General features: G+C 65.5%; 1 protein-coding gene across 1 annotated transcript in view; it reads left to right on the top strand.

Annotated features, from left to right (window-relative positions):
- LOC116833449 (uncharacterized) overlaps positions 1–12,715 on the top strand; it is a 33,832-nt gene that overhangs the window by 3,433 nt on the left and 17,684 nt on the right. Inside the window, 14 exon segments of the mRNA XM_075071312.1 lie at positions 5,203–5,320; positions 5,323–5,354; positions 5,911–6,130; positions 6,350–6,492; positions 6,577–6,715; positions 6,798–7,018; positions 7,823–7,949; positions 8,098–8,410; positions 9,897–9,934; positions 9,937–9,999; positions 10,002–10,917; positions 11,087–11,235; positions 11,238–11,312; positions 11,315–11,344. Coding sequence (XP_074927413.1) covers positions 5,203–5,320; positions 5,323–5,354; positions 5,911–6,130; positions 6,350–6,492; positions 6,577–6,715; positions 6,798–7,018; positions 7,823–7,949; positions 8,098–8,410; positions 9,897–9,934; positions 9,937–9,999; positions 10,002–10,917; positions 11,087–11,235; positions 11,238–11,312; positions 11,315–11,344 — 2,584 coding nt within the window.

Here is a 12,715-nt window from a genome sequence, read left to right as displayed (position 1 = left end):
GGTCACCCTCTTCATGCTACTGGTAGTCTCTCCTGGCAAGCTGGCCTTATCTACGCTGCCCTCCTGAGGGCATCCTTGATACTGATTAGTGCGCTCGCGTTCAGGTCCCCCCCGTGGCTTGCTTGGGAGTTGAGCGGCTGCTCCAGGCGATTGGTTGGAGCTCAGCCCCAGTAAGTGCTGCTTCGGGCCATAACGGCCACCAGGCGAGGATCAGGGATCACTAGCGACGTTCGCCCGTCTCCACTACTCTGGTATTTTCGAAATTTCTCTTAAAGTGCATATCTGACATACTTCCGTTCAATATCTGCAGCAGTCTCTTCCGCTTATGTGCAACAGTTCAGCCCGGCTTAAACACTGAACTGATTCGACATATACTTGACTGGCGCTCTACCCCAATGCCGTCCGACTACCCACCCCCAGCACCCTCTAGCCCGTATCTGCCGACGGAAACGTAATGTAACTCTCCCCACCGTCTGCGTGGACACTGACGGCCCAGTGGTCATCCCGTATTGCTAATGGCAGAAATACAGCTTGCTGGCGAACTCCAGGTCATGATTGGCTCATAGCCTCCCGTCTTTACGGCTTCCCGTTGCTCTGTTATTGTTTTGCAAGGAGCGACACGTATTCCGTCGTAGTTAACGTCCAAGGAGACAGCCCTCACTCCATCCGACCGTGACGGGTTGCGGATCCACTCTTGTGTTACTTTGTAGCCGACAGAGCATTCACAATACTTCAAGTAACCGTGTTAATCTACCCGTTCATTAACCTTCTGTTACGCCGAGGTCGGTCTTGTTAGAGCTCAATTTTTCTTGTGTGGCTTATAAAAGTCCTCCTGGGCCTCCCCGTCGGCCGATGTTCATAGTAAAGCGGTAATCTACTCGCGGCTTCAATACAACTATTGTTCTCGTTCCGTATGATTTGTGGCTTCCGCCCCTGGGATGCGTCCCACCACTTCACACTGCTGACTCTTTTAGTATAATTCGCCAAAGTATAGCTTCACAGTGCGATGGCCCTTAAATGCACCCGTTTGATTATGATGCATGCGAGCGTGGGCTTCTGGATACGCCACTGTTACTCCAGCGTGTATTTCTCTTACCTAGACCTCCGGAGGCCGGTTACTTCCGTCGCATGAATGTGTGTTCTGCGTCCCTTACTACTGTCCGTTCGTTGCTCTCACGAATATGTGCGCGTCTTGCCCGTGAGCTCTCATGCTTCCCTACGGGTCATCATTATCCTTGGCTTACCACCTGGGAGACCTCCTCCTGTATTAGTGCGTTAGCACCTTGCGCTCGAAGCTGCAGCTACGATGCTTTGGTAGCCTTACTGCTCCTCGGGCCTAATAGCGCTGTTCATTCAGGTCCTTACCTGCGCTCTCTTCCGCCCTAACCTGTTCCGACAGGACAGGGCCGCATAATATGCACGTGGTCGGAATCTATCTCAGGCACTGTCTTCATCATGTATATGTAGGGTTTCTGCTCTGGGGCTGCGTAGCGTATGGACTCAGGGTTCCTCCACGCCGATCTGCGAGTGGAGTGCTATGATGGGGCCTGATTAGGTAGCATCTGGGCGTTGGTCGTCCAGGCCTTTGTGGATACCAATGCCAGGACTCTCGAAGATCACGCTTCTGCCCCGTCTGAGCATGATTTACCAGTGCGGCTACGGACCCCTTCTCTGGCGCGGGCAGAATTTTCGAAAGCTCTAACCTACGCGGCTACATGTTGATTCTGCCGACGTAGCACGCACTCTACACACGTCGTCACATTCACCTGTCGTGCCTGTTCTGCCGCCCCCACATGTGCCATCTCGAAGCACCACACTTAGATTGCCCCGAACATTGTAGGATTGATGTTAGAATTGTCCCGTTGGCCGCGTTCTAATCTCGGTTGTAGTCGATTGAACGCGAAGCAGTTGTCCAGCCTCGGCCCTGCGCCCATGTACTTCAGGCGATTAGTTCGCTTTTGTGGTGCCTTGCTGTTTTGGCCTTATATACTTCACCTGGCCCCGTGCTAGCCTCTGCGCTCTAGCACTGGAGTCCTATCCCTTAGCCATGATGGCCTATGAAGCGGTTACTACGCTCTAATTGGATTTAACATGCATCGCCATATCCTGATTTTCCGTCCGAGTCTGTGCTGTCCGACGTGAGCAGCTATGCGGCTATCGTTACTACTGGGTACCCACACTGTTATCTTCCTCCTTGCCCTTAGTCTTGTGTCTGAGTCAGCATTTCTAGCTAGCTCAGATGACCATCCGCCCTTCTGCTGCGGTTTACGGCGGTTTTCTCTTCGTTGAAGGCCAGCCGGCTGATCTCTAATTCATGCCGCAGCTGAGTATCCGGGCTAGCTCGTAATAACTGACGAGCCGAGGACTTCCTGGGTTCTCTCCCTGCTCACGCGGCCCAGAGAGCTGATTGAGCGCCTCGTCAGTGGCGTCTCTTTACATCTTATTGGATCAGCCATGGATGGTGCATTCGCTGTTCCACCTTGGCGTGCCTGTTTGCCACTGACCACTATTCCTCTTCGTTCCGCTTATCCTTTATCGCTCTCCCCTCCCCCTCCCCCCCGCTCCGTCGAATCTATGGCCAGGTCCTCAGCTCGGCTTGAGCTATTAGGCCATCACCGCTCCTTGCCCACTTCTGATATGGGTGCCCGACGCGACCTGCTCACGACTCCTCAGCAGCCCACCTGCCTCTTGTATTTGGCTGCGTCGTAGCTGAATACGGGGCACGTCTACTACTTCTGGATGTACCTCGACTAATTTATCTGTCTCAGTCTCCTGAGGCCTTATACGAATTTGGGCCACTGCCCTGCCAGCTGGGCGTCCGCGCCCTCCCCTTGGACGCGCTCATCTGTTGGCCACGCACTACCGATGCCAGCAAATTGCACCTGTGACACGCACTTTCTTCATATACTTAACCTACTCTGCACTAGCCAGTCATAACTAGGTCCCACTGGATAGTTTGCCTGCAGCATCGCCCAGTACGCTACCTCTGCTCTCCAGCGTAGGCTATTCTACGCACGATGACAGACTCCCCCCATTTCGTAATTGCTACCTCAAAGCTGCCCATAGCTAGTTCTCGCATCCGGCCCTGGCAGCCTGCCGTGTCGCCGCCCCCCTGTCGCCCCCACTCCACACTAGAGATCCCCACACTCCTCCGCGGCCCACTGCTGAGCGTGCGGCTGGCGCCACCCAGCTCACGATTATGGCGTCCTACCCGGCACTTGCCACGCACTGCCCTAGCAAACCGCTCAGGTGGCCTTCCCCTCTTGTCATTGTAGACTGACTCGCCTGTAAGCCACCCACAGCGTCTGCCCCTTGGGAGCGTGGCCTGGATTCAGAACCCAGACCCTGTACCTGGTTCTCGACCCCCCCTCCCCCCCGATCCTTAAACTACGAGCTCCGCACTGCCACTCCAGCAAATGCCAGTTGCAGCAAGATACCTAGAGGTCTGCACTCACCGCCCACTCCCCCTCCCAGATCAAGCCACAGAGTGACCAGGCATCCTCTAAGATCTCAAACCGTGCCCGTTCTACTGCATCAGGGTAGAGCTCCTGACCGGCACCTCCCATTCTTGCCTGACAGACGGCGGGCAGCCATGAGTGAGTGCCACCATCGGTGGTCTAACACGCACTAACGCGAGCCTATCCGGCATACTGACCCATTTCATTCCACTGTAGCACAGGTCAATGGGCATCAGTCATCCGCGCTAGGCGCGTCAGTAGTCAGGCCTTCACTGTTATACCGACTGATGGGTGTTTCCTCGTATCCATGAGGTGTGCTCACACAGTATCATTATACTAAGCTCTGATGGAACGAAACACCTCCAATCGCCCGTGCCAGATGCCTGCCTAGCGCTTGACAATGAGATACAGTGTCCGGCCTAGGTGTTGGACCCCCGGACTTAAGTATTCACCACTGGCAGCTCCCACTCCCCCCTGGCTCTAGCCCACAGTGCCCACTCGGTGCCAGTCAGCTAGATGAGACACTCATGGGTCTGGCTACCAGCCCCCTAGCTTCTATCATCCACCAGCCCACTCACCTCCGATCCTGGAGAGATACCCGAGTAGAGTCGACCTCTCACACCCCCCTCGCTCGTCACCCGCCCCCTCCCTTCCGAGCAGCCTGATGCCCATGCAACCTACGAACAACTCCTCTCCCCAGCCCTCCTATATCGTGCCAGCGACGTTAGACCCACCTACCCTCCGCCGGCTGGCGATCGAGACATAGACTCAGTCGTCTAGGCTCTCGGCTGCCCCTCCTCCCCTGCTCTATAAGTCACCCCACTGCCCTCCATACTCCAGAGAGACTAACGGAGTCTCTGGCTCTCATCGACTGCACTGTCCTCCTTATGCACTGCTAACCATCCAGCCCCACTCCTCCAGTATGCGTGATGAGGAGACAGACCACGGCTCCTTCACGGCTAACCCCGCCCCTAGATTACCACAGCCCCACTTCCCTCCCTAGTGCCGGGAGGAGAACCCAGGCATCCTGGTCCCCAGCCCCCCTGCTCTTCACCCACCAGCCCCCACTGGCCTTCCCAGGCTGGGAGAGAACCCCAGGAGTCCTGCTCCCCGCCCCCCTGTGGTTCTAACACCAGCCCACTCCCCTCCCAGCTGCCGGGAGAGAACCCAGCATCCTGGCTCCAGCCCCCCTGCTCTCACCACCGCCCCCACTCCCCTCCAGAAGCTGGGGAGAGAACCCAAGCGTCCTGGCTCCCAGCCCCTGCTCTCCCACAGCCCCCACTCCCCTCCAGAGCTGGAGAGACCCAGGCGTTCCTGGCTCCCAGGCCTGTCTCTCCCTGAGCTGGGGGTGCTCAGGTCTGCCAAGGGCCCCAGCTCGCCTTACTGCAGGGTGTTCCTGTTGCTAACAGTTGTTTGGGGGCTGTGCTGCCGGAGGCGGGTGGGACGTGCCTCTTTGTCACGGAGTGGGGGCGTCAGTGCCCGCCCCCCTCCTCTGCGAGGGGCCCCACGGGACCAGCCAGCCGGAAATTGGCCCTGCACAGTGCACGGCTACAACTGGGACCCTCTGCCTGGTCCCTGGGGAGTGCAGCGGACCTCAGACCCCCATGCTCCCTGCGGTCACCACCAGCCCAAAACGAGCTCTCTCTCCTCTCCATCAACCTTCTCCCCACCCCCGCGCTCAGGTAAACTCTCAAGTTCAAATCAATCCCTCTGCTCCCCTCCTATGCGTGTCACCTCTCTCCAGAATGCCGTGGGCGGGGGCATGGGGGGCATGCTCATGGCTCTCTCCCAGCAGATCTCTAACCTGGCAAAGTTGAATGTCGGTGTGCAGACCAGCGGTGCAGACTCGGCCGTGACTGGCAGCGTTCCAGTGGCTCCGTCACCCAGATCATCCAGGTGAGTGCTTCTCGCGGGGGGAGGCACAGCGCTGGGAACAGGACCCAGGGGTCCGGTGCTCCAGCCCCCACTGCCCTCAGAGCCCGGGAGGAACCCAGGAGTCCTGGCCCTCAGCCCCCGCTCTAACCACCAGCCCCCACTCCCCTCCAGAGCCGGGGAGAGAACCCAGAGTCCAGGTTCCAGCCCCCATCCCCTCCCAGGCCGGAGAGAACCCAGGGACTCCTGGCTTCCAGCCCCTCCCCTCCCCCGCCTCTAACCACCAGCCCTCACTCCTCTCCAAGCAGGGGGAGAAACCCAGGAGTCCTGGCTCCCAGTCGCCGCTCTAACCCACCAGCCTCGACTCCTCTCCAGAGCCGGAGAGAACCCAGGAGTCCTGGCTCCCCAGCCCTCTGCTCTAACACCAGGCCCCCCTGCCCTCCCCTCCCAGAGCCGGGAGAGAACCCAGGAGTCCTGGCTCCCAGCCCCCCCACCAATAGAAACAGGAGTCCTGAGTGCTCTGCTCTCTGGGGGTGGCAAGCTGCATTAACCCTTTCCTGCCTGCTCCGTGCTCCCCCAGACCAAGGGCCCTCTGCCAGCGGGCACCATCCTGAAGCTGGTGACGTCAGCGGACGGGAAGCCCACCACCATCATCACCACCACGCAGGCGGGCGGCGCCGGCCCCAAGCCCACCATCCTGGGCATCAGCAGTGTCTCGCCCAGCACCACCAAGCCGGGCACCACCACCATCATCAAAACCATCCCCATGTCGGCCATCATCACCCAGTCCGGGGCCACGGGTAACGGCCCGCCCGCGGGGGGAAGGGCTGGGGCTGTGTGCGTCGGGGTGGGGGGTATGACTCAGACGTCCCTGGCTGGCTGCTCTAGGGGACAGGGCTGGTATTTGATCTGGGGGGGCAGGGAGGGCGTGGAGGGACCTTGCCAGGGAGCGGGGAAGGGGGCTCCGTGGCCATGGGGCTGCCCTGGAGCTCTGCACTGACCCCCCCGGCTCCCCTCAGGTGTGACCAGCAGCCCTGGGATCAAGTCCCCCATCACCATCATCACCACCAAGGTCATGACCTCAGGCACGGGCGCCCCTGCCAAGATTATCACGGCAGTGCCCAAGCTGGGCACGGCACACGGGCAGCAGGGCGTCACGCAGGTGAGCAGGAGGTTTGGGGGCGCCGGGACGGCCAGGGGGCTGCCCCCGCCCTGGCCTCACCACCTGTCTCTCCCCTCCCGGCAGGTGGTCCTGAAGGGTGCGCCTGGCCAGCCTGGCACCATCCTGCGCACCGTGCCGATGGGCGGCGTGCGGCTGGTCACGCCCGTCACCGTCTCCGCCGTCAAGCCCACCGTCACTACGCTGGTGGTGAAAGGCACCACGGGTAAGGGGGCTGGGTAAGGGGGCTGGGCGGGGACTGGGCTGCAAAGCCGGCTCGGGGACTGACTGGCTCTCCCTCCCCCCAGGTGTCACCACCTTGGGCACCGTGACGGGCACCGTCTCCACCAGCCTGGCTGGCGCAGGGGGCCACAGCACCAACGCCTCCCTGGCCACGCCCATCACCACGCTGGGAACCATCGCCACCCTGTCCAGCCAGGTGATCAACCCGGCCGCCATCACCGTCTCTGCCGCCCAGACCACCATGACGGCCGCCAGCGGATTGGGCACGCCCACCATCACCATGCAGGTATGGGGGGTGCCAAACAGAGGGAGGCGGTGGGGGGCCCGGGGCCTGGACCCGGACGCCTGTTCTCTCCTGGCTGGGGTGGGGGCCTGGAGCCTGGAAGCCTGGCTGGACCCTGTGCTACATTAGTCTACCCCCCACCCCCCGCAGGCATCTCGTCCTGGCAGAGACCCCCCCAGAGGAGCCGGCACCGACCCCCCCAGAGGACCCCCGGCACCCCCTTGCTGGAGCCAGCACAAGCCAGCAGCGCCGACCGAGCCCCGGCACTGCCCATCACAGCCACCCGCGAGGGCCCCCTGCGCCCCCCGGTCGCCTGCCCCCCGAGGCGGGGCGTGGCCCTGCCCCAGGAAGCTGCTAGCCGAGGGCACGCGGGAAGCCACCCTGCTGAGTGACGGGGCATAACAGACATCCGAGAGCTGCGGTTGACGCGGCTGCCGAGGCCGCGGCCCAGGGCCGCAGCCACTGAGGAGGCCCAGGCCCCTGGCCATCCAGGCCGTGCTGCAGGCGGCCCCCAGCAAGCCGTTGCTGGGTGAGTGCCCCCAGGGTCCTTGACCCCAGAACCCCCGCCCTGCCCCCTGGGCCCCCATGCCCTGGCCTCCCATCCCTTCCCCCCTTCACTGCTGGAACGCGCAGCTCTGTGCCCCCCGGCGCCTGGCACCCGGGCCGTGCCGCACGGCCAGCAGGCCTTGTGGGTGAGGCCCCACCCCCTTCCCCCGGGACCCAGGCCCTGGCCATTCAGGTCGTGCCGCAGGTGGCCAGGCAAGCCGTGCTGGGTGAGTGCCCTTGCCCCCTTCCCCCGGACCCCAGGCCCTGGCCATCAGGCCGTGCCGCAGGCGGCCCAGCAAGCGTGTGGGTGAGTGCCTGCCCCCTTCCCCCCGGGAACCCCAGGCCCTGGCCATCAGGCCGGCCCAGGTCGGCCCAGCAGGCCGTGCTGGTGAGCGTGCCCCGCCCCCTTCCCCCCGGGGACCCCAGGCCTGGCCATTTCAGGGCCGTGCCGCAGCGGCCCAGCAGCCGTGCTTGCTGTAGTGTCCCTGCAGCCTCCCCTAGGCTGCACCCTGCGCTTGCACCCCCCATACCCCTAGCTGAGCCGAGTGGCCTTGCAGGTGCGGGGAGCCCATGGGCCGGTGATGCGGGCGCGGGCCAGCAGCACTGGGGCACTGGGGGGCAGAGGGCGCCGAGGGGCAGCCCACAGCCATCCCATCGTGCTGAGCCGCAGGAGCCTGGCCGCCTGGTGGCAGCAGCAGCAGCACTGCAGGAGGCCCAGGCGCGGCAGACGGCCGACGTTCCCAGCAGCCCCACGGGTGCCCCCTGGCACCACGAGGCGCCTGGCGTTTCCCGCCACAGCCTCAACGACCGGGCCGCCGAGAGCAATGGGCGTAGAGCGACTGGCCGCCCGTAAGCATGCACGGTCTGCGCCTCCTGCCCGCACGCCCAGGCGATAGTGAGTGTGCCCAGCCCACGGGGGGCGCGGACGCTTTGGGTTCTTTTCCAGAGGGGTCGTGGAAGGTGGGTAGTGGACTGGATGCAGGACGCCTAGGGTTCTTTCCTGCCGGGGCACAGGACGTCTGGGTTCTTTCTGGGGGCTGGACAGGCTGATGCCAGGCACCTGGGTTCTCTCCTGGCCTGTGGGCGCAGGACGCCTGGGTTTTCTCCCGAGGGTGTGCGGGGGGCTGTGGGCACTCAGTGACCCTCTGGCTGTTCCTTCAGGCCTGGCTCCGTCACAACACGTGTGTGCCCGCAGCCGGGTGGGCCCAGCCAGCCAAGCTGCAGGCGCGCCGCCACCCTGGCCTGAGGTGGCCAATGCATTGCCCTGCCCCCAGGTTGAGTGTGAATGGAGAGAGCTCTCCATTGGGTAGGGCTGGGAGGAGAGCCCAGTGGCGGTCTGTACCATGGGGCGGGGCTGGGGGGAGCTGGGGATGAGGCAGTGGGGGGCTGAGCCATGGGGCTGGGGGGGAGCTGGAAGGATGAGGCAGTGGAGGGCTGACCATGGGTATGTGGGGAGGGCGGAGAGGAGAGGCGTGGATGGGGGGTAAGCCCTGGGGTGGGGCTGAGGGGAGCTGTAGGATGAGCTGCTGGGGGTGGCTGAGCCATGGACTGGGGGAGCTGGGAGGATGAGGTCGCTGGGGGGCGAGGCATAGGTGCTTGGGGAGCTGGAAGGATGATAAGGCTTGCGGTGTGTGGCTGAGCTTCATGGGGCCTGGGCTGACACGCTCTGCCTCACTAGGAAGCCGGACCCCTCGGTGCAGCCCCCCGAAAGCTGCTGGTGAGAAGGACAACCATGGGTTGACGTGAGGTGTCATCGAAGGGCACCAACATGATGGTGCACCCACTACTTCCTGCCCCCAGCGACGCGCCCCCCAGCGACGTGAGTGTTCCCCGCCACAGCGAAACACCTGCCGCCGATGTCCCTGTGCCCCTACGTCCGACCCCCCCAGTCTGTGTCTGTGTGCCTCGTGGCGCGCCTCCTCCAGCCCTCGGCCCCCCTGACTTGGGTCTCCCCGCCAGGCACCAAGCCCCCAGCCCCTTGGCCCCCCTGACACTGGGCTCCCCCCAGGGACGACTCCGGGCACCGTCCCCGCGCCCCAGCCCCAGACTCTGGGCTTCCCCCATAAAACAACTCTGGACCCGTCTCCCCCTCCCCCAGCCTCGGTCTCCCTGGACTTCTGGCTTCCCCCTGAGGACGGACTTGGCACCGTCCCCCCCCCCCCCCCGCCGCCAGCCCCATCCCTCGGGCCCCCCCCGGAGCAGTTGGGCTCCCCCCAGAGGACTCAGCACTGTCTCCCCCCCCGCCCCCCAGCCCCCGACTGCTGGGCTCCCCCAGGACGACTTGGGCACCGTCTGCCCACAGCTCGGCTCCCCTGACTCTGGGCTCTCCCACCAGGAACGATCGGGACCGTCCCGACTACACGCAGCTGAAGAAGCAGAGCTGCAGCCGGGCACTGGCCACAAGTTCCGGTGGCCGGGCTGAACGCGCTGCGGGCGCGGCGCCTCTCCGACATCTCCGCCTTCAAGACTGCTGCCGGCTTCCCTGCGCGCCCTGCGCCATCAAGATCAGCAAGGTGGGTGCCCGGCCCCCCCCAGCTGGCCCGGCCGCCGACCTGCCCCGGCCCCCCAGCCGGCCCCGCCGCCGAGCCTGCCCCGGCCCGACCTGCCCCCGGACGCCCCCCAGCCGGCCCTGGCGCCGACCTCCCCCGGCCCCCTCACCGCCCCGGCGCCAACTGCCCCGGACGCCCTCAGCCGGCCCTGGACGCTGAGCTGCCCCCAGATGCCCCCCAGCACCCTCAAGCCGGCCCCGCGCGAGCTGCCCCAGACGCCCCCCAGCCAGCCCGGACGCCGACTGCCCCGGTCCCTCAGCCAGCCCCGGCGCCGACCTGCCCCCGGACACCCCTCAGCCGCCCCGGCCCCGGCCCCGCCTGCCCCCGGACACCCTCAGCCGGCCCCGGCGCCGACCTGCCCCGGACGCCCCTCAGGCCGGCCCCGCGGCCCCGACCTTGCCCCCGACGCCCCTCAGCCGGCCCCCGCCGCCGACCCACGCCCCCGGCGCCCCTCAGCTGGCGCCCCTGCGCTGGCCGCCGACCCGCCCCCGGAGCCCTCAGCGGCCGCGACCGCCCCCGGACGCCCTCACTGGCCCCGGCCGCCGACCCGCCCCCGGACGCCTCACCGCCCGGCCGCCGACCGCCCCCAGACGCCCTCAGCCGCCTCGCGACCTGCCCCGGCCCCCCTTCGCCGGCCCCGGATGCCGACCTGCCGGACGCCCCTCAGGTGGCTGCTGACCGCCCCCGCCCCCTCAGCCGCCCCGGCCACCTGACCCCCCAGACCCCCTCAGTCCTCCACCCCCCCGTCCTCACTGCCGACCTGCCCCTGGACCCCCTCAGCCAGCTGGTGACTGCTCCTGGCTCCCGGCCCCCTCCGCCGACCTGCCCCTTCACCGCTGCCCCCTCACCAGCACCGACCTGCCCCGTCCGCCCCTGGCCCGGCTGCTGACCTGCCCCCGCCCCGGCCGCCGACCTGGCCCTAGTCTCGCCCGGTGTGCCCGGCCAGTCACCCCCTCACGCCAGCTGCCCCCCGCAGAGCCCACGACGGGGCACACCTGACGTGGGAGCCGCTCGGTGACCTCGGGAAGATCGTGGAGTACTCAGTGTACCTGGCATCCAGACGCCCAGCGGGCGAGCCCAAGGCGCGGCGCCCGCCCCAGCTCCTTCATCGCGTGTACTGCGGCCCAGCCCCTCGTGCCTGGTGCAGTCGGGCAGCCTGGCCAACGCCCACATAGACTACACCACGAAGCCGGCCATCATCTTCGCATCGCTGCCCGCAACGAGAAGGGCTACGCCCGCCACGGCAGGTCGGTGGCTGCAAGGTGCGGGCGGGGGGCAGGGCCTTGGCGGCACTTGGGGAAGGGCTACGGGCCTGCCACGCAGGCCCGTGGCTGCAAGTGTGGCGGGGGACAGGGCCCGTTGGGGGCACTGGGGGAGGCTACGGGCTCCCTTGCAGGTCCGTGGCTGCAAGGTGAGCGGGGCGGGGTTTCGGGGGTGGCAATGCTGCATTAACCCTTTCCTGCCTGCTCCGTGCCCCCCGACAAGGGCCCTCTGCCAGCGGGGCCATCCCTGAAGCTGGTGACGTCAGCGGACGGGAAGCCCACTCCACCAATCATCACCACCACGCAGCGTGGCGCGCCGCCCCAAGCCCACCATCCTGGGCATCGCATGGTCTCGCCAGCACCACCAAAGCGGGCACCACCACCATCATCAAAAACCATCCCCATGTCGGCCATCATCACCCATCGGGGCCACGGTAACGGCCCGCCCGCGGGGGGAAGGGCTGGGGCTGTTTATGGTGCGTCGGGTGGGGGGGTATGACTCAGACGTCCCTGGTGGTGCTCTAGGGGACAGGGGCTGGTATTTTGATCTGGGGGGCAGGGAGGGGCGTGAGGGACCTTTTGCAGGGAGGGGGAAGGGGCCTCCGTGGCCATGGGCTGCCCTGGTAGCTCTGCACTGACCCCCCGGCTCCCCTCAGGTGTGACCGAGCCTGGGATCAAGTCCCCCATCACCATCATCACACCAGGTATGACCTCAGGCACGGGGCGCCCCGGCCAAGATTATCACGGCCAGTCCCAAGCTGGGCACGGCACACGGGCGCAGGCGTCGCAGGTGAGCAGAGGTTTTGGGGCGCGCGGGGGACGGCCAGGGGGCTGCCCCCGCCCTGGGCCTCACCACCTGTCTCTCCTCCCGGCAGTGGTGTAAAAAAAGGTGGCCTGGCCAGCCTGGCACCATCCTGCCGCACTCCCTCCGTGCCGGATGGGCGGCGTGCGCGCACGCCCGTCACCGTCTCCCCGCGTCAAGCCCACCGTGCACACCTGGTGGTGAAAGGCACACGGGTAGGGGTGCTGGGTATGGCTGGGCGGGACGGGCGCAAAGCCGGCTCGGGGACGACGGCCTCCCCCAGTGTCACCACTTGTGGCAAACCGGACGGCACCTCCACCACCGGGCGCGGGGCCACAGCACCAACGCCTCCCGGCCACTGCCCATTCACCACGCTGGGACCATCGCCACCCTGTCCAGCCAGGTGATCAACCGGCGCCATCACCGTCTCTTTGCGCCCAGACCAACCATGGTAGGCGCCATTCGGATTGGGCACGCCCACCATCACCATGCAGGTATTGGGGGGTGCAAACAGAGGGAGGGGGGTGGGGGAGGGGCTGGG

Source organism: Chelonoidis abingdonii, chromosome 11, assembly GCF_003597395.2.
Source record: "Chelonoidis abingdonii isolate Lonesome George chromosome 11, CheloAbing_2.0, whole genome shotgun sequence".
NCBI lineage: Eukaryota > Metazoa > Chordata > Testudines > Testudinidae > Chelonoidis > Chelonoidis abingdonii.
This window is presented reverse-complemented; position numbering and strand designations above follow the sequence as displayed.